At 38.2% G+C, this 17471-nt stretch overlaps 1 protein-coding gene across 2 annotated transcripts; it reads left to right on the plus strand.

Moving 5' to 3' along the window:
- Window positions 1-283: 283 nt before the first annotated feature.
- Window positions 284-12442, plus strand: stat3 (signal transducer and activator of transcription 3 (acute-phase response factor)). Of its 2 annotated transcripts, XM_006798235.2 has the most exons (24): window positions 284-525; window positions 2986-3135; window positions 3460-3703; window positions 3796-3888; window positions 3982-4063; window positions 4167-4267; window positions 4854-5005; window positions 5190-5348; window positions 5548-5640; window positions 5801-5860; window positions 5972-6001; window positions 6098-6191; window positions 6277-6324; window positions 6502-6585; window positions 7098-7196; window positions 7339-7474; window positions 7564-7616; window positions 7709-7803; window positions 8151-8290; window positions 8383-8604; window positions 8760-8802; window positions 10180-10239; window positions 11082-11179; window positions 11430-12442. In XM_006798235.2, exons 2-24 carry the CDS (start codon window positions 3008-3010, stop codon window positions 11468-11470), a joined length of 2355 nt encoding a protein of 784 aa, XP_006798298.1. In that variant the 5' UTR covers window positions 284-525; window positions 2986-3007; the 3' UTR covers window positions 11471-12442. The 2 variants fall into 2 exon arrangements, with proteins under 2 accessions (XP_006798298.1, XP_006798299.1); XM_006798236.2 differs by lacking the exon at window positions 10180-10239.
- Window positions 12443-17471: the final 5029 nt, after the last annotated feature.

Consider the following 17471-nt stretch of genomic DNA (forward strand, 5'->3'; position numbering starts at 1 on the left):
ACTGCCGGTAATTCAGATGACTTCTAGGCTGGCTGTTCCGTGAAAATGTTTGTGCTCCCTCCGATGCTACCCAGCGTAAACGTATACTCTATGGCTTACCCGGGGGAGGGTGTTCAGAGAAGAACAGCTCAGTTGCGACAGCGATACAGCGGACCTCCTCAACCAACCTCAAGCTAGTGTCCCGCCTCCTTTGCTTATAAGCTGCATTGTGATTGGTGACAGCAGAGTTGAAGACCACTATTGGCGGCTGGAAATGTCAGTAAAATAGTTTAAGGAGTTTGGCTGGCTGGAAAGTCTGCAATGTAGGGGATGGGTTGACTGAAAGATCCGTACTTGCGACGAAGAAGCGTTTCTCGTGTTGGGAAGAGAATATAAAGACTTACGGGGTTTTTTTCGAGCGCTTTCCCTCGTTTTTGTGGGTAAAATCTTTACGAAAGTTGCCACTGACCGTTATCGTCAGTGTGTTTTATGAGAAGGGTTACTGTTTTGGCGGAGAAACTTTCTAAATAAGTGGCATCGAGCCAGGTAAGCAAATATAAATCGACTTCTGCTTTTGGTGTAAATTTTATATTTTTTAACGTAATGTTAATGCACGTCTACTTGTAATATCGATAACGCTGCTGGGGTAGACTTGCAGTACTTTATAGGTTCTTAGTTATTCACGTTGGAGAAACCCCCTCTGCTCACAGTGATACATCATTTATTAAAGTGGTAATAACGTTTTTAAGTGTGTTACAGTTCTGCTCGTTTCTTGTAAAATGTATATAACAGACGTAATATTTAAGAGTTTTTGTGTTTGTGTGCTCTATTTTTCTCGTCTACTCTCTAACGCCTCGTTTAATAATGGCAGTACATCTGATATGCTTTAAAAAGGGAAGGTGGGCTTTAACGAGATGCCCCTTTGGACCGAGGAAAATTGAGTTCAGTCCTTTCTGTTTTCTTTAAGCTGCCACGCCCATCACCATGCCATCAGTTGGACAGCACACCCACTACCTAGCCTTATGATTCAAGGCTTGCATTCAATAAATTAGGCTTTAATTGGGGACAGTGAGTTACAGATTATTAACTTTTGACGAGTTTTGAATATGGACGCACATCATAATCAATCAGTATTTTATTTATTTATTTTTGCCTAATAACACATGTAGTTGTACTATTGTTTTCATCCACTGCCAGTGAAGGTTGACATGCTTGCTGTTTCTCGTTGTTGTCTCAAGGAAGTACTTCCTGGAATATCATAGGTATGAGTTTTAATGAATGGCACTTTGCTTGGCACTGTTTGTGCCACTTACTTCCGAGCATAGGGCAGTGGACAAGCTGGGTAGACAGGTTTATTTATGATAACTAATTCTGAGTTGTGGATTTTAATTTGAGAGCTTCAGATTTAGTTTTAAAGCTCAGACATTGATAGAGGTGTGAAAAGAAAAGGAACACAAAATGTGTGAGACCTAAGCAAAATGTCTAAGTTATGCAACCAACAGATAGGTTGTTTAGACTTTATGGATTCCTTTCATCTGACATAAACAAGCTGCTTGTCTAAAGTTACTCTTGATTAAAAATAAAACACAACTATTTCTCTAACTGTACATGTATAATTCTGCAGAGATCTCACAGAAGGGCTTAGTAAATGTCAAAAATAGTCCAGCCATTTCAGGAGAAACAGGATAAGTAGGTTACACAATAAACCCACAACTGTGCCTAAGGATCATGGTTAACACTTGAAATACTGTTTTATTGTTGTTGTTGTTTATTGAGCTGATAAAGACTTGCCTATTCTTTGGTTTGATCCTCTCAGGGTTTTTACATGCCCAGAAATCTACACCATGCATGAATGCATCTTTTTCATATGATGTGGAAAGAGGAACATGGGTCATATGAAAAATGCAACATTTGTGGGACAGTTAATTATGTGCCTTCACTGCTTAAAATAGCAACACAATATTAGTGAGGGTTAGTGAGCATATTAGTGATTTTGTTTTTTGGAGGGTTTTACCGAAACTAGTGGCTTTCCTTGAACACTAATTTCAATGAATGTTGGGAAATCCACTTTCTGTTGGTGTTTTAAAACGACGCTTTTGGGAAGGCACTCACCTCCATGTGTATGAATATGGAACCTATGTAGTGTTGCTAATACCTTGACAGATGGAAATTCAGGTCCGTGTTTTAACCTGTTCAGACATGAACACCATTATTTCGGTGCTATGCTTTGTCAGCAGGAGAAAATCTTTACATTTGGAAACAGAAAGTGAAGTTTTGTTTTTTGTCAAGTACATTTCTGTGTCAGCAGCTACCAAGCATGAAAGCTTTGTTAAACGTCTATATATTTCGTCTCTATATTTAGAGTCGAACTTTAGGTGTATTAGAGAACACAGTACACACATTCAGTGGAATGATGTTACTGCAACACTATCCAACATGTTATGAAAGGATTAAACAAAGGAAATGGCTTCCTTTTTGATTTATTGAATGTCTGGTTATTGTTAGTGTACAGTAGAAAATTCTTCAGGGAATGGTGTAACCTTTAGCTGAAAATGTGAGAAGGCTAGGAAAACCTCTCAAGTGGATCTGATGGAAAAGTTATAGTTACATAACCTAGATAAGAGTTATATCTGATATCAGGTGATTGAAAATAAATGAAACACTATTACTCAAATTGCAAAGTGCAGAAAGTGCAGTGACATACCTTCGAGGCAAAGTCACCACCAAAGATCATTAACTCCTGTCTGCTCAGGGAGTTGACAGCTGTTCATGTTGGCCTAAATTTCTTGGTGGAGGCGTAGTGTTTCGGTGAACAGGAAGTGACTGTACTGAATAGGAAGCCTGTATGGGCCTGACATCGTTTTCAGAGAAAATGTGATATTTAGCTATTTCCCTACAGTTAGTTTTACTGATTCTATCAGGAACTGTGGCAGTATGTATTATCAGTTTGTATTTTCATAGAATTTTCGGAGAATTTATGTTGTCTCACTCATATTTTTTATGTAGGCCAAAGGAGGTGAGTGTCAAGATGGCCCAGTGGAACCAGTTACAGCAGCTGGAGACCAGGTACCTGGAGCAACTCTACCACTTGTACAGTGACAGCTTCCCCATGGAGTTACGACAGTTTCTTGCGCCTTGGATTGAGAGTCAGGACTGGTAAGAAATAATTACATTTCTAGGCTCTGTTGTGAAATTACATTTTAATTCATGTAATTTTCTCTCCCTTTGGATTGGGAGATGGCCACTCATTATGATTTCCAAAATGTTTTTTGGCTTTAAAAATGTTTTTATTTATTCATTATCACCCTCTTCTTTCCTTATAACACCACCACAGGAATCGGAGCCCTCTGATATAATGTGTCAGTATGCTTGTTAACCCGAGTACTCATTCTTGTGGCAAATGGGGATGAGTTTGACCTTAATGTATGAGGAAAAATTAGAAATGAGCACATACTGATCACTTTACCTGTCGTTTACAAGGGCTTACGCTGCCAATAAGGAGTCACATGCTACACTGGTGTTCCACAACCTCTTGGGAGAAATAGATCAGCAGTACAGCCGTTTCCTGCAAGAGAACAACGTGCTCTACCAGCATAACCTTCGCAGGATTAAACAGCATCTGCAGAGCAAGTACTTGGAGAAACCGATGGATATTGCTCGCATTGTTGCCCGCTGTTTGTGGGAAGAACAGAGGCTGCTGCAGACTGCTACCTCTGCTACACAGGTTCATACAGCAATATTGACCTAGCTTCAGACTTTATGGTGTATATAGTTAGTACAATGGCTCTACATAGTATATCTTTTATTCTCTTGCAGGATGGCCAGGCAGCCCATCCCACTGGAACAGTAGTGACAGAGAAGCAGCAGATACTGGAGCACAATCTTCAAGACATCAGGAAGCGGGTCCAGGTTAGTTCCCATTAAAGAGTCACTTACTGCATATTTACGTAATTGGTCTTTCTTGGCATAAATGTATGTACATTATCACCCATTTCTCCACAGGATATGGAACAGAAAATGAAAATGCTTGAAAACTTGCAAGATGACTTTGATTTCAATTACAAGACCCTAAAAAGCCAAGGAGGTATAATTACCTTATTATATTTTTGATGTAATTTTCTTAGCTGTGTTGCCTGTATTAACACCTTAAAGTTAATTTAACGGTGACCTGTTCACCTTCATCCCAGAGTTGTCCCAGGATCTAAATGGAAATAGCCAGGCAGCTGCAACGAGGCAGAAGATGGCCCAGCTCGAGCAGATGCTGAGCGCCCTGGATCAGCTCAGGAGGGTGGGTTTTTAAACTTTATTGATTTTAAGCATGTGTTATGTCAAGTGTTTTAGGTAACATCTATAAAACAAGGATATTTGAAACACATTATAATGCCTTATAAAGGGAAACCTTTGTATTTGTACATTTCAGGGCGTGAAAAAATGTATAAAGAGGCATTTTAGGAAGTAATTAGATCGAAATGAAACAACACCTCTAGACTTAAGCTGGCACACCCAGTTTAAGTTTGCTGGCTAGCACAAAAAGCAATAGATGTGGCGTTGCATCTGTGAAACCAAATGTCCCTTAGTTGTGCATGCTGCACATATGTTGACCATTAAATTTTGCTAGACAGCAGTGTACTGAACAAGCAACTACTGCTAGCTAGAGTAGTTGAAAATAGAAATTTGGCTAAAAATTATAAATGCAAGATTGATAAACATCTAAATGTTTAGCTGAATGATAGTAAAGAATAATCTTAGTCTTAAACCTGAATATTAACACAGCCATTGTTTGAATCTTTAACAGTGGTACAAAGTTTGGACCACAGATGGATTATAACTCTTTATGCCAATGTTTAATGTGTGCTGTGTTTGCTTTGTTATAGCAAATTGTTACGGAGATGGGAGGCTTGTTGACTGCCATGGACTATGTACAGAAGAACCTGACAGATGAAGAACTGGCTGACTGGAAGAGGAGACAGCAGATTGCTTGTATTGGAGGCCCTCCAAACATCTGTCTCGATCGCCTTGAAACTTGGTAAACTTGGAAACTGGTGCAGAGATTAATCATTGACTGTTTATTATTAGATATGTTCACAGTAGGTTTCACATCATAAATTAATGATTCTGGCCAAGTGACTGTGGACTTTGGTCTCTGCTCTTCTTACTCCCTTCTTATAGGCAAGTGTCTGATTTGCAATTTGTATTATTACTTTAATCAGGATTACATCCTTGGCTGAGTCCCAGCTCCAAATTCGTCAGCAGATCAAGAAGCTGGAAGAGCTCCAACAGAAGGTGTCCTACAAAGGAGACCCCATCATTCAGCACCGGCCCGCACTTGAGGAGAAAATTGTGGACTTGTTCAGAAACCTAATGAAGAGGTACATTTGATGTTTATCTACTTCGATTTTTGTCTTAACTTGATCTGCATGGATTTAAGTTATTGACTTGTTTAAGGCTTCCCATAGTCTCTCACAGTTTTTAAATGTGAAATTTCAGAAAAATTATAAATTACCACTTAGGGAACTTATACCTTTAACACTGCTCATCATGTATTGATGTGATGCTTCTGTGTCATAGTGCTTTTGTGGTTGAAAGACAGCCTTGCATGCCCATGCATCCGGACAGACCTCTGGTTATCAAAACAGGCGTGCAGTTCACAAATAAAGTCAGGTGAGAGTCAGGATTACAACACAGAATTGTACATTTTTATACTTGGGATTATACATTTTATTGCAACATTTTTTGTGTCCTGTATAACGGGAAGTGTAACAGTCATTTTAATGAGTGGATGACTTTGTTCTGTCTTGTCTCTTTTCTCAAATTTTTAAAGGTTACTGGTAAAGTTTCCTGAGCTCAATTACCAGCTGAAAATTAAAGTTTGCATTGATAAGTGAGTTTATTTATATATTTTTATCGTCCAACATTTCTGTTAAGTTTTGATCACTAGGATAGAAAGACAAAACAAATTTACTGCTTTACTCATTGCATCTCTATTTTTCAGGGAATCTGGTGATGTGGCTGCAATTCGAGGGTAAGACTTTAAAAACAAACGTTCAAACCTCAGAGCTTTTAATGTGTAGTATTTTAGAAAAGGTTCTTACTTTGTGCTCTACTATGATTTTATTAGATCACGAAAGTTTAACATCCTCGGTACTAACACAAAAGTTATGAACATGGAGGAGTCCAACAATGGCAGCCTGTCAGCAGAGTTTAAACACTTGGTGAGTCAAACGTTTTACCGGTTGAAAGCTATGAAGTAATCTGATAAAGGCCTTCTGTGGAGCACTGACTTCCTGTTTGTTGCAGACCCTGCGAGAACAAAGGTGTGGTAATGGTGGACGGACCAATAGCGATGTAAGTCCTATTTCTTGTTGGACTTGTGTAATGTAGTGAACAAACCGCTCGTTACAGAATCTTAGCTGTATTTAGCATGTGAAAAATTCTGCTTTAACCTGTAATTAACAGTCCTCTTTATCTCGTATACATATAGTTTTATAAAGAGATTTAAGTAGGTTGTTTTTTGTTTTCTAGGCCTCTCTGATTGTCACTGAGGAACTGCATCTTATCACATTTGAAACAGAGGTCTATCACCAGGGCCTGAAGATAGATCTGGAGGTGAGTACTGCGACTGTGTGTCATGAAATGGAGCATATTTCTGCTTTCAGTATTAACCCAAGCAACACTAATAATCAGCAAAATTCGAAACACTCCCGAAACACAATGCAGTTTTGTTATATGACACCCAATACAAAGTTAGTCACCAGACAAGTTAGTCATTTATGAAGTCGTCCGCCTCCAGTCACCTTCATCAACACTGCTTCTACAGGGACTAATTCTGAAAACACAAAGTTTCTTCTGTTTGCCCTTTTTTTGACCTGCCCACAGTTAATGGCAGGGTCACTGGCACTGAAGATTTACGCTGATGCAAATTGTGATTTGTTAGAGAATCATATTATTTGAATTTGCAGATCCTTTAGTAATGCGTTAATCCTAATTTAAAATTAAATTAACTTTCAAGTCTATTTATTTTTTAATAGCTAATAAAATATATGAAAAACAATATTATGTATAAATAACATTTGGATGATGGATGTTGTTTTTTTGTTACACACACCATGTTTTTGCAGACCCATTCCCTGCCTGTGGTAGTTATATCAAACATCTGCCAGATGCCAAATGCCTGGGCTTCAATCCTGTGGTACAACATGCTCACTAACCACCCAAAGGTAAGACAGCACCCTCTGGTGGAAAGGGACTAAACTCTGCATGAGGTGGATCTCAACTCAATGGAGTTGAAGATCTGTTTGAGTAGAAAGTAGGAAATGTATATGTTTTCAAAACATTTTGCCTTGGCGGTTCTTTGCACAGAACGTGAACTTCTTCACCAAACCTCCAGTGGGGACATGGGACCAGGTGGCTGAGGTGTTGAGCTGGCAGTTCTCTTCCACCACCAAGAGAGGCCTGACCATTGAACAGCTCACCACATTGGCTGAGAAATTACTAGGTTTGATGACAAGCCCTAAAATATCAAAGTCTTTTTAGTTTTTCACGATTCTTTATGAATCTGATTTAATTCTTTAATTATCTATATAGGACCATGTGTCAACTACTCTGGATGCCAAATCACCTGGGCCAAGTTCTGTAAGGTACTACAACAAATGGCACTAAATTGTTCAGCGTTATTGTTAGTGATATTTTATTGTTTTGTATGAGTTATTTTTTTTCTTCCACTTCACAGGAAAACATGGCAGGCAAAGGCTTCTCCTTCTGGGTGTGGCTTGACAACATTATTGACCTGGTGAAAAAGTACATTCTTGCACTGTGGAATGAAGGGTGAGAGGTCATGCTTTGTTTACAGTCAAGCCTTTTGCCTTCCTTTCATATTAGAAATTTCTTTTGACATGGAAAAGACTTTCTTTTAGCCTGAACCATGAAATGATTGCCAGAAAATTCAAAATGTTTGATACTGGAGTGTATCATTTAACCTTATGACACATTTAAACAAAAATATTAATTATAAATTAGTGCATACATGTTTTAATTGGTATCTTTTTTTTTAATATAGCTGGTATTTTTGTGCAATTTATTTAGGTTTTTCTGACAAAAAGAAATCTGTTTTAAATATTACAAACTTGGTGTTACAGGGTTAAGAGTATTTTCATTTCTTCATATGTCTACAGGTATATCATGGGTTTTATCAGTAAGGAGAGAGAGAGAGCTATTCTGAGTCCAAAACCTCCCGGTACCTTTCTGCTGCGCTTCAGCGAGAGCAGCAAGGAGGGGGGCATCACCTTTACATGGGTAGAGAAAGACATCAGTGGTGAGTATTTCAGAACTTCATGCTGTTTTGATGATCTTTTTTGTTCATGTGCTCTTTTTGTTGTGATGTTGAACTTTCTTGTGTTTATATAGGAAAGACCCAGATCCAGTCAGTGGAGCCTTACACCAAGCAGCAGCTCAACAGCATGTCGTTTGCTGACATCATCATGGGCTACAAGATTATGGATGCCACCAATATCCTGGTTTCACCTCTTGTCTACCTATATCCTGAAATTCCCAAAGAGGAAGCCTTTGGGAAATACTGCAGGCCAGAAGCAGCTCCTGAAGCCGAGATGGGAGGAGACTCAACGAGCAGTAAGTTACTGCCTTGTTCTTCGTAGTCTTTATTTAGTTAAAAAGAAACTCAAACATATTGCTCAGTATGTTTATAACAGCATTGCAAGTGTTTTTTTTTATTTGTTTTGTTTTTAATAGTGCTCATTATTTTCTCCATTTTTTTTCCCTAACAGCTATTCAGCCTTATTTGAAGACAAAGTTCATCTGCGTTACCCCGTAAGTATCTTCCACTCCCTTCTTCCGTATCTCAGAGTGATAATATTTACAGGATGGTCGCATGCCAAACAGTGACCACCGCTTATATTAGTTCTTTGTACTTCCTGTTGATGTGTTCTTTTGTGAAGACTGAGTGTTCCTGATTAAGACACAGATTCAGACTGTTTCATGTGGCAAATGTTAATCAAATGTTCAGGGGAAAAAAACTACATAGAGGTTTTAACTCTCAGTGTGAGAAGGAGGAAGGAGTAATCATAATGTTCAGAAAAAGGGTTGTGAATCCAGGTATTAGATTCTGTAGGGAAATGGCTTAGACTGACTTTGTACATGGGCCATCTGGCTGTGTATTCACTGAGCACATGTGAAAGTAATTTATTTTCATTTTCGACATGCGAATAGCCATGTCTCACACTTTCTGTACGCCATCATCTGACTCACTGGCCATTTCCAAATATTTAGTATGGATTTTTCTCTTATCATATATAAGGATGGGTACCAAAATATGGTATTAAATGGGCACCAGTGCTGAGCGTAAAGTATCAATAACCTGTAATGTTGTCAGTTCTTCTCTCTGGAGAGATTATCACGTGTTGTAGTCCCAAGCGAGAAGAGAGCTCTCTTCCTTGGAATCTATAAATGAAGGGCAGGGGCAGCCCCAGAACTGTGCACACACACCCACAGATAGAGTATTAGTGATGGGGGTGGGACATTTAAGCATTCATTTTCACTAGAATTGATATGGAAAGTGCTCATTACCGTAAGTACAAGAAAGCAGATCTGCCAAAGAGCTCACATATAGAGTTCATTATAACTCAGTATAGAATAATGGAGAAGTTGTAAAAAGGAACCACAACCCAGCTAACTGAGTAATCGTAGATTTGTTGATTAATATTAATCTCTAATGGTTAGGGTTTAGAGCATTCGCTTCAAAGAGGTGTTCACTGTACTGATAACAGTGGAGCAAAATCTAAACAATACCCATCCCTAATCACAGCTGATGTTGCTGTTTATTAGACCATATTTAGACCTCAAAATATACATTAAAGTCTTAAGGATGAACGAAAGGAAGCACAAAGAAGCATTTTAAACTTCTAAATTTGTAATTCTACCACTTAGCAGGGAAACAACATGAATGGAATTCCCATTTTAGAATATTCAGTATTCACGATTAATATTTACTGACAATCATCAAATCTTTCCTGAATGTCTGAGATGAGCACAAAATGAGAAAGGCAGAGGAGTTGGACGTTAGCTGCAGGTGAGTTTTATAGAGTGAGGTTGACTGACACGAGGGGAATGTAGAAACGGGTCATCCGCCTTGTATTAGTAGGTTTTATGGTGAGGTTTGCTCAGTGAGATCCTGACCTGTCTCCGTAGGTGTCCCTCCGTCTTCATGGACTTGCCGGACAGTGAGCTGCTTGGGAACGGATTCCCAGGGTAGGCCACTCGGGGGGAGTTGGCATGTAGGGCTGTGTGTGCATTTTGTCACTTTGTGTGTTTGATGGGTAGTAATGTCACCTACATAATTCCTATTTTTGAGTCCAACATACAGGCATTGTTCCTAGTTCTAGTACAAAAGTAGCTCCCTGCCTTTCATTAGTCTTTCACTTATTTCACCCCATACTCTTGTTTCCTGCAGGCATTTCTTTATCATTCCTCATCCACATTATTTTGTGGGGCTTAAACGGTCCGAATTAGATGTCATAATAGTTTGAGTGACAAGTGATTCAAATAATATAAAAAGGTAAAACATTCAAAATGAGTTCCATGATAAAATGGACAAGGCTGAAGTGAGTTTGGTGGGAGAAAAAAGACAAAAAGAGGACTTTGTTTTTTGTGAAGCCTTAACAAAAGACTGCGGCCTGTTCGATCCACTTAATCCTTAGTTGTCATTAACATCCGTTCAGTTTGCCTTCTGTTCAATTGAGCACAGTACTGCCTGGTTTAAAGCAAAAAAAAATTGCATTTAATGACGTATGCTGTTTATATACATTTAAAAACAGAATCCCTTGCCCTGCTCTTTTGCAGTGATTGTGTGCACAGGCCAATGCTAAATCATCTGCCAGAGTGAGATGAGACAGGAGTGACTTATTTAACCAATAACCCATCTTTTGTTTATCAAAGCAGAATCACAGCTCCTTTTTTTTAACTTCTGATAGCTGCATCACATTTCCTCATCACTTTTTTTTACCACAGATAGTATTTCATATTTGATTTATGTAGCCATCGCCAGGCATAGTACTTAATATTATGCTCTTTACTCTGTTTGTTTTTCACAGCACGAACTCTGGAAACACCAGTGACCTGTTCCCCATGTCACCCCGGACCCTTGACTCCCTGATGCACAACGAAGCTGAAGCTACTCCAGGGCATATGGGTGAGTCTACTTACATGTACTACAAACACACACATTTGTATTTGTACATTTCCAGGGCTTTACCTCCTCACCCCAACACTTATTTATCTTTACAACCATGTGTCAGACCCTTTGAAAGGACTTGGACTTGCCAAAATGTCCTCATGTTCAAAAGATGTTCTTACTATAAGACCTAATCGTTAAGCATAAATGTACTTCATTCGGCTGAAATATTAATTGCTTTATTCTTGTTTATTTATTTAATCTGCAGATTCACTCACTTTGGAAATGGATGTAGCATCGCCTATGTGAAAAAGTCATCGAGTACTTCAGTCACTTCCTTCTTTGTTGGGTTTCATATTATGTTAGAGAATTTCTTGATTCATTTTTCTCTCCACACATAGTGTGCCTGTACAGTTTGTTTCTTTTTCTATGTAAAAATTTCTCACTTTCACATAATAGGGAAGGCAGTTGGTCTTGGAAGGTTTTCTTTTGAAACAGAATTGGCACTTACTCTTTTTTTAATGGTTCTCCTTATAATTAATAGATTTTTTTTCTTTTTTTTCAATTACATTACACATTTATGCACGAGTTATAGGTTGTTTACTTTTAGAAAAATTATGAATAATGTCTTCTTTTATTTGAATGACAAAATGTAATGAGAGTAATTGTTGTATAAGCTAGGCTTTTTCAGTGTCCCTGCCAAACGCAGCATGGTGTCGTTGTTTCTCCCTATCTTGATTGTATAAAACGGTTTCTGTTTCATTATGCTTTTTACACAAATTGGAATATTTCTTGTGTTTGTTTCAGCCAATCGAGGTGTGTAAAGAGACAAGAAATTTCTGACAATTGTGAAATTATTTTCATGTAAAGTTTTTTTTTCTCCTTTAGCATTGTGAGAAGTTATGAAATGCAGTTTTTGTCAGCTCACGGTTTCGTTTTAATATTGTACAATTTAAGCCACATGTTTCTTTGTCTTGTAGTGAAGGCGCCTATTAATGGTGCCAGAAAGACTAGCACAAGCAGCAATCCCTCTGTAGACCTTCACAACATGATTTTGCTTTGTGTAACTGTGATATTTTGGTGTCAGACCACAGGGTGCAATGCGTGGTGGGGTCATTCAGTATTTGGCGTGGTATTTTTAGTGGAATAGACAACTCAAAACTACACCTGTTATTGCCACAGTGTAAATCTGCTCTCAGTTTGGCAGTTTTATCAGCAAGAGTTACAGAATGAGAAAACGGCATTGTGCTCAAAATGTAAATAAACCATTTTAATGAATTACTCCTCAGCCAGTAGTGTTGTTTGTGTTTGAAGGAGGAATGCCAGTAAAACGGCCTATGCTGATCTATACATGAGTGTAAGTTGTCCACAGTTGCTTTATAGTTCATGGAAAGCTCCTTCATTTCATTAAAGCACCATCTTAATTGCAATTGAGGAAGCCAGTAACAATGGATGGTACCCTATTTTTACTTTTATTTATGTTTTATATTGCATGTGAACAATGCTTCAGACAGGTGTTTAATATCCTGCAGAAGTGCTGCAGGTATCTCTGTAGCTGATATTTTTATGCTTAACCTTCACCAACTCCTTTTTACACATCACACACCTGCCTGAACTAAAATAACACTTACACTTGAGAAGTCCACACAGTTATTGTGCGAAAAATGAAGCACTTGGCACTTTGTGCTTGCTGAAACATCAGAGGTTTTCTAAAAAAGATCATAAAAAAAGGTTGGCGCTAAAAACAGTCAAGTAATATAACCATAGACTTGAAAGGATACTTTTCACTTTGATCTGTCCAATAAAGTCAGATCAGTTCTGCAACCTCAATTCCAAAAACATTGGGTTGCTGTGTAAATTGTAAGTAACAATTCAATCTTTTAAACTCATTTTATTCACAGTAGAATATATAAAACATCACTTTTTTCACTTGGTGAAATATCTGGACTCAAGCCATTTCAGCACCTACAAACACCTAGAAATATGTAAGGCTTTCTCTAAAAACCAGTGTCTGGATGGGAATGTATGTTGCTTTAAAACCGTCTATAACTTTCACTCCGCTACCATCAAAACTGTATCCTTTTGGACTGAACGCTGATAAAAAAAACCTGGATGATCCTTCTCCTCAAGTATATGACGTTCTTTTCCAAAAACAATTCCAGATTTTGATTTATCTGACCACAGAGCAATTTTCCACTTTGTCTCAGTCTATTTTAAATGAGACTTCGTCCCAAAAAGATGGATGTTGTGGTGAAGTGTGTTCACAGACAATGATTTCTGGACTTATTCCAGTGATTACAACACAGAATTTTGCCTGTTTTTATTGCAGTACCCCCTGAGGGCCTGAAGATCAGAGGGATCCAAAACTGAATCTGGTATGCAGATTTATCCAGATTCTTGCAATCTTATGAAGATATTAAAAGTATTCACAATTTCCCATCCAGGGAAATTATTCTGAAATTGACAATTTCAAAAATTGTTTGATGCTCTTTTCTGCAGATTTGTACACCTCTTCCCGTCTTTGCTTCAGAGGCATTCTGCCTTTCTAAGATGCTCTTTTCATAGCTTACTTATTTGTTGCTAAATAACCTAATATATACCGGTGCCTCAAGACAGGCTATATATATATGCATATATATATATATGCATATATATATATGCATATATATATATAGATAGATAGATAGATAAAACATATTTATTAAAATAAACAATACAGCCTGCTTCAGAAATATTGATTCTATCATGTGTGGCAGGCAGAGGCAGGACCCAAAAGCAGGACTCTAACACAAAGGGATAGCTGAAAGAGGCAGCTTTTATTTGCTGCAATAAAATACTCAAATACTATATGCAGGAAAACAAAACCGAACACTGGAAACTACCAGCAAGGGAGTACCAGGGGTAACAAGACACATGGAGACACACAGCAACATGAACAACACGACAACAAGCAGAGCAAGACAGAGGACATAATTACGCAGAGGATAAGGAAAGGATGGGAAACAGGAGGGGACACAGCTGGAAGTAATAAGACACAATGAGCGAGGGAGGAAGTGAAACTAAACTTACTGAACGCAGGATGAGAGACTGTCAAAATAAAACAGGAAACACACTGAGTTACAGAGTAAGAGACAAGGGCTTGACACTGGGACCGAGGGAGAAACAGGCATGGGTACAAGACAGACTGAGCGAGAGACATGACGGGCTGGGGAGAACACAGACGTTACAACCAGAGCACAAAAGGGAACAGACTCAATGAGCAAGAACCTAAAAACTAGAAATACAAATGACTAAACTAGGAAGAGCGAGGAAACAGAACCATGAATAACACTAAATCAAAGAATATGAATTAAACCAAAAAACACATAAACACTGGGTCACAGACCCATGACCATGACAGATTCAGAAACACTGATTTTAGAGTTTAGTGTTTTGTAAAGGTTTGTTCTGTAATTAAACTTTAGGTTTTTTAATCATGAACTAAACTGCTTGTAATAAGTTTACTGGGGCACTTACAAAGGCGTATATGCTGCATCGACTGGGTAAGCTATAAAAGCAATCTTGAAGGACTGAAGGAATGTGGAGTACACACAGATGTGTGTAATAAAAAAGCAGGCGTTAGTAACTGCTGACTTCCACTGAATTGCATGTGTTTCACTGTACTATTGTGTGTATTGGTTGTAGGTCAGAGTTTTATAACTTGGGACATTTCAAGAGAACAGAGTTCAATCTTATTATAATTACTAACAAATATGCTTTCTGTCTACCTTGGTAAGCATATTTCTGCTGAGAAAATGAAAGAGACCCTTCATTAAAGAATTTTGTATCAGTTTTTAGTTTTCTTATTGCTGTACACACTCACTGGCCACCTTGTTATGTACACCTGTTCAGCTGCTCATTAATGCAAGTATCTAATCAGCTCATCAGATGGTAGCAACTTGGACTATTTAGGCAGATATACATGATCAAGATGACCTACTAAAGTTAAGATAATCAAGCGTAAGATTGGGGAAGGAAATTTGAATGTTTCTTGGTTGCTGCTGCAGGAGATGCTGATGTGAGTATTTCAGAAACTGCTGATCTACTGGGATTTTTCACACACACTCATCTCGAGAGTTTAGACAGAGCGGTCTGAAAAAGAGAAAATATCCAGTGAGCAGCAGTTCTGTGGGAAAAAATATCTTGTTGATACCAGACGTCACGGGAGAATACCCTCAATACATTGAGCTAATAGGAAGGTGATGGTAACTCAAGTGATCACCAAATCAAGCGATGCATAACACATAACACATAACACATCAAACTTAGAGGCAGATGGGCCACAACAGCAGAAGACTAGACTAAGTGCCACTCCTGCCCATGAAGAACAGGGAAGCATGGCTACAATTCGGGCAACAGAAGATTGGCCTGATGAGTCTTGTTTACTGCTGAAACTTTCAGATGGTAGGGACAGACTCTGATGTAAACATTATTTATCAATGGTTTAGATTAATGGTGTTCAACTCAACTCAAACAGTCACAAGCCAAAGTTGATGAGTCCAGCTACTACAGGTAAAGCGAAAAAACTCACCCAACACAGTGGAAACGTGTAAAACATGTTTACGAGTCAATTTCAATGTCCAATAAGTTTGGCTTTAAAATTCCAGGAACTGCTTCAGGCCCACAAACAAGTAAGACGTCATTGCAGAAAATATACTCAAAGTGTACCAGTATTAAAGGAAAACCAAGAATAACACAGGAAAGACAAACTCCAGATAAAAAAAGACAATAAATAAGTGTTTTAAATCTCCACGAAACAGCTGAACCCTCTTCTGATGAAATATGTCTGTGAAGGTTCTCAGTCATCCAGGTCATTGTAGTCAAAGGAGCTTGCGAAGAAAAGCGTCTGGACTTCTTTAAGTTGCTTGAAGACGTTTCACCTCTCATCCGAGAAGCTTTCTTCTGATGAAGAAAAAAAAAAACCCACAACGAAATGCATTTGATGAACTCCTTTATCGAGTGTAAGTAGGTTAGTGTACATGAATAAATCTGAAACAACCATTTGGCTGTACAAAATATTTAAACTCATGTTTCTTTCCTTCTTTTAGATGCATTTATTTGCTTGGCACTATGAATAAATAAGACAAACTTAGGCAACCATTCTAAAAAGGGCTGAACATATTTTAATGAAACTGTGCCAAGGTAGGTTTTAACAATTGTAACAAACAGCAACCTATTGTACATTTATGCAGCCATAAAAAAAAGACTTCTGTGAACTCATGAGAGATGAGCTGTTATTTTACTTCCCATTTTCAATATGAGTTGAAGTTTTTCACTCTGTCTTTGATGAAAGATCTCTCGGCACATGATTGCTGGATTTCCCTGCCTGGAAACCCCACATTGTTTTGTTTGCATCTTCAAGTGTAACAATACCAATGTGAACAGCAGCCCTGCCACTGCCTGGATTCCCAAGGGCCCAATTGCAAATACATGACAACAGAGAGAGACAGCAAAACAAACAAAGGAAGGAGGTATATTGTAGATCACTAAGTCTCTGCCATGCTGTCACACTCGGTTACTCTCTGTCTTGTGTATATTTGGTTAGCCTTGAGAATAGGAAATGAACACAGGCTGGTTTGAGGAGAGGAGGGGGCGTTACGATGTAGAGCTATTACCGACAGCAGCTGCTGACTCAGCTGTCTCAGGAAGCAACTGTCACCCTTCAATTCTGGACCGCAGCCAGTCAATCTGGAGAATCAATGAAGCTGTATGTGTGGTGGCTGGTGTGTGTGTCTGTGTGTGTCTGAGAGAGAGAGGGTGCTAAAGATGATGACACTCTGACAAGCAGGTGAAAAAATGAAGCCATTAATTTCTACGGCATCACAGGGGATTTCTCAGATTATACTCAGCCACAGCTGAAAAGCAAACTATGGAATTTTTCAAATTAAGTCATAGGTAAAGAATACTGTAACAAAGTAATCTTTACAATTAATGTACTGGATTTAAAAAAAAAAAATTAAGAAGAAAGTATTCATCAATGTATAGCTGATAGACTATCTGATAGTTCCTCCTTCTTCTTCTTTTATTTTTTGTTTGAAATAAAAACACAGAAAGAACTGAATGACTTAAATGTTAAAGGTTTTTACACATTATTTCCACAGCATTTTCAGACCAATAGTTGAAAGACAATATTTCACATGCAGTAACCTATGAATATATGGATTTCGGTACTTCTTATTTATCTATGAGATAAATAAAGTAGCTATGATACACTTAAAATGAACAAGTGTTTGTTCTTCAGTGATGAGCAACTGTTCACTTGATGTCACCG

This window comes from Neolamprologus brichardi, chromosome 4 (genome assembly GCF_056152115.1).
Source record: "Neolamprologus brichardi isolate AB-2024 chromosome 4, ASM5615211v1, whole genome shotgun sequence".
NCBI classification, from domain to species: Eukaryota; Metazoa; Chordata; class Actinopteri; order Cichliformes; family Cichlidae; genus Neolamprologus; species Neolamprologus brichardi.

Bases quoted from the DNA above. Each gene is read 5' to 3' on its own strand.
- stat3 (XM_006798235.2), top strand. From the start codon at position 3,008: ATGGCCCAGTGGAACCAGTTACAGCAGCTGGAGACCAGGTACCTGGAG. The intron at 8,605-8,759 runs GTAAGTTACTGC...TTTCCCTAACAG, and splicing joins GGGAGGAGACTCAACGAGCA to CTATTCAGCCTTATTTGAAG. The intron at 8,803-10,179 runs GTAAGTATCTTC...CTGTCTCCGTAG, and splicing joins AAGTTCATCTGCGTTACCCC to GTGTCCCTCCGTCTTCATGG.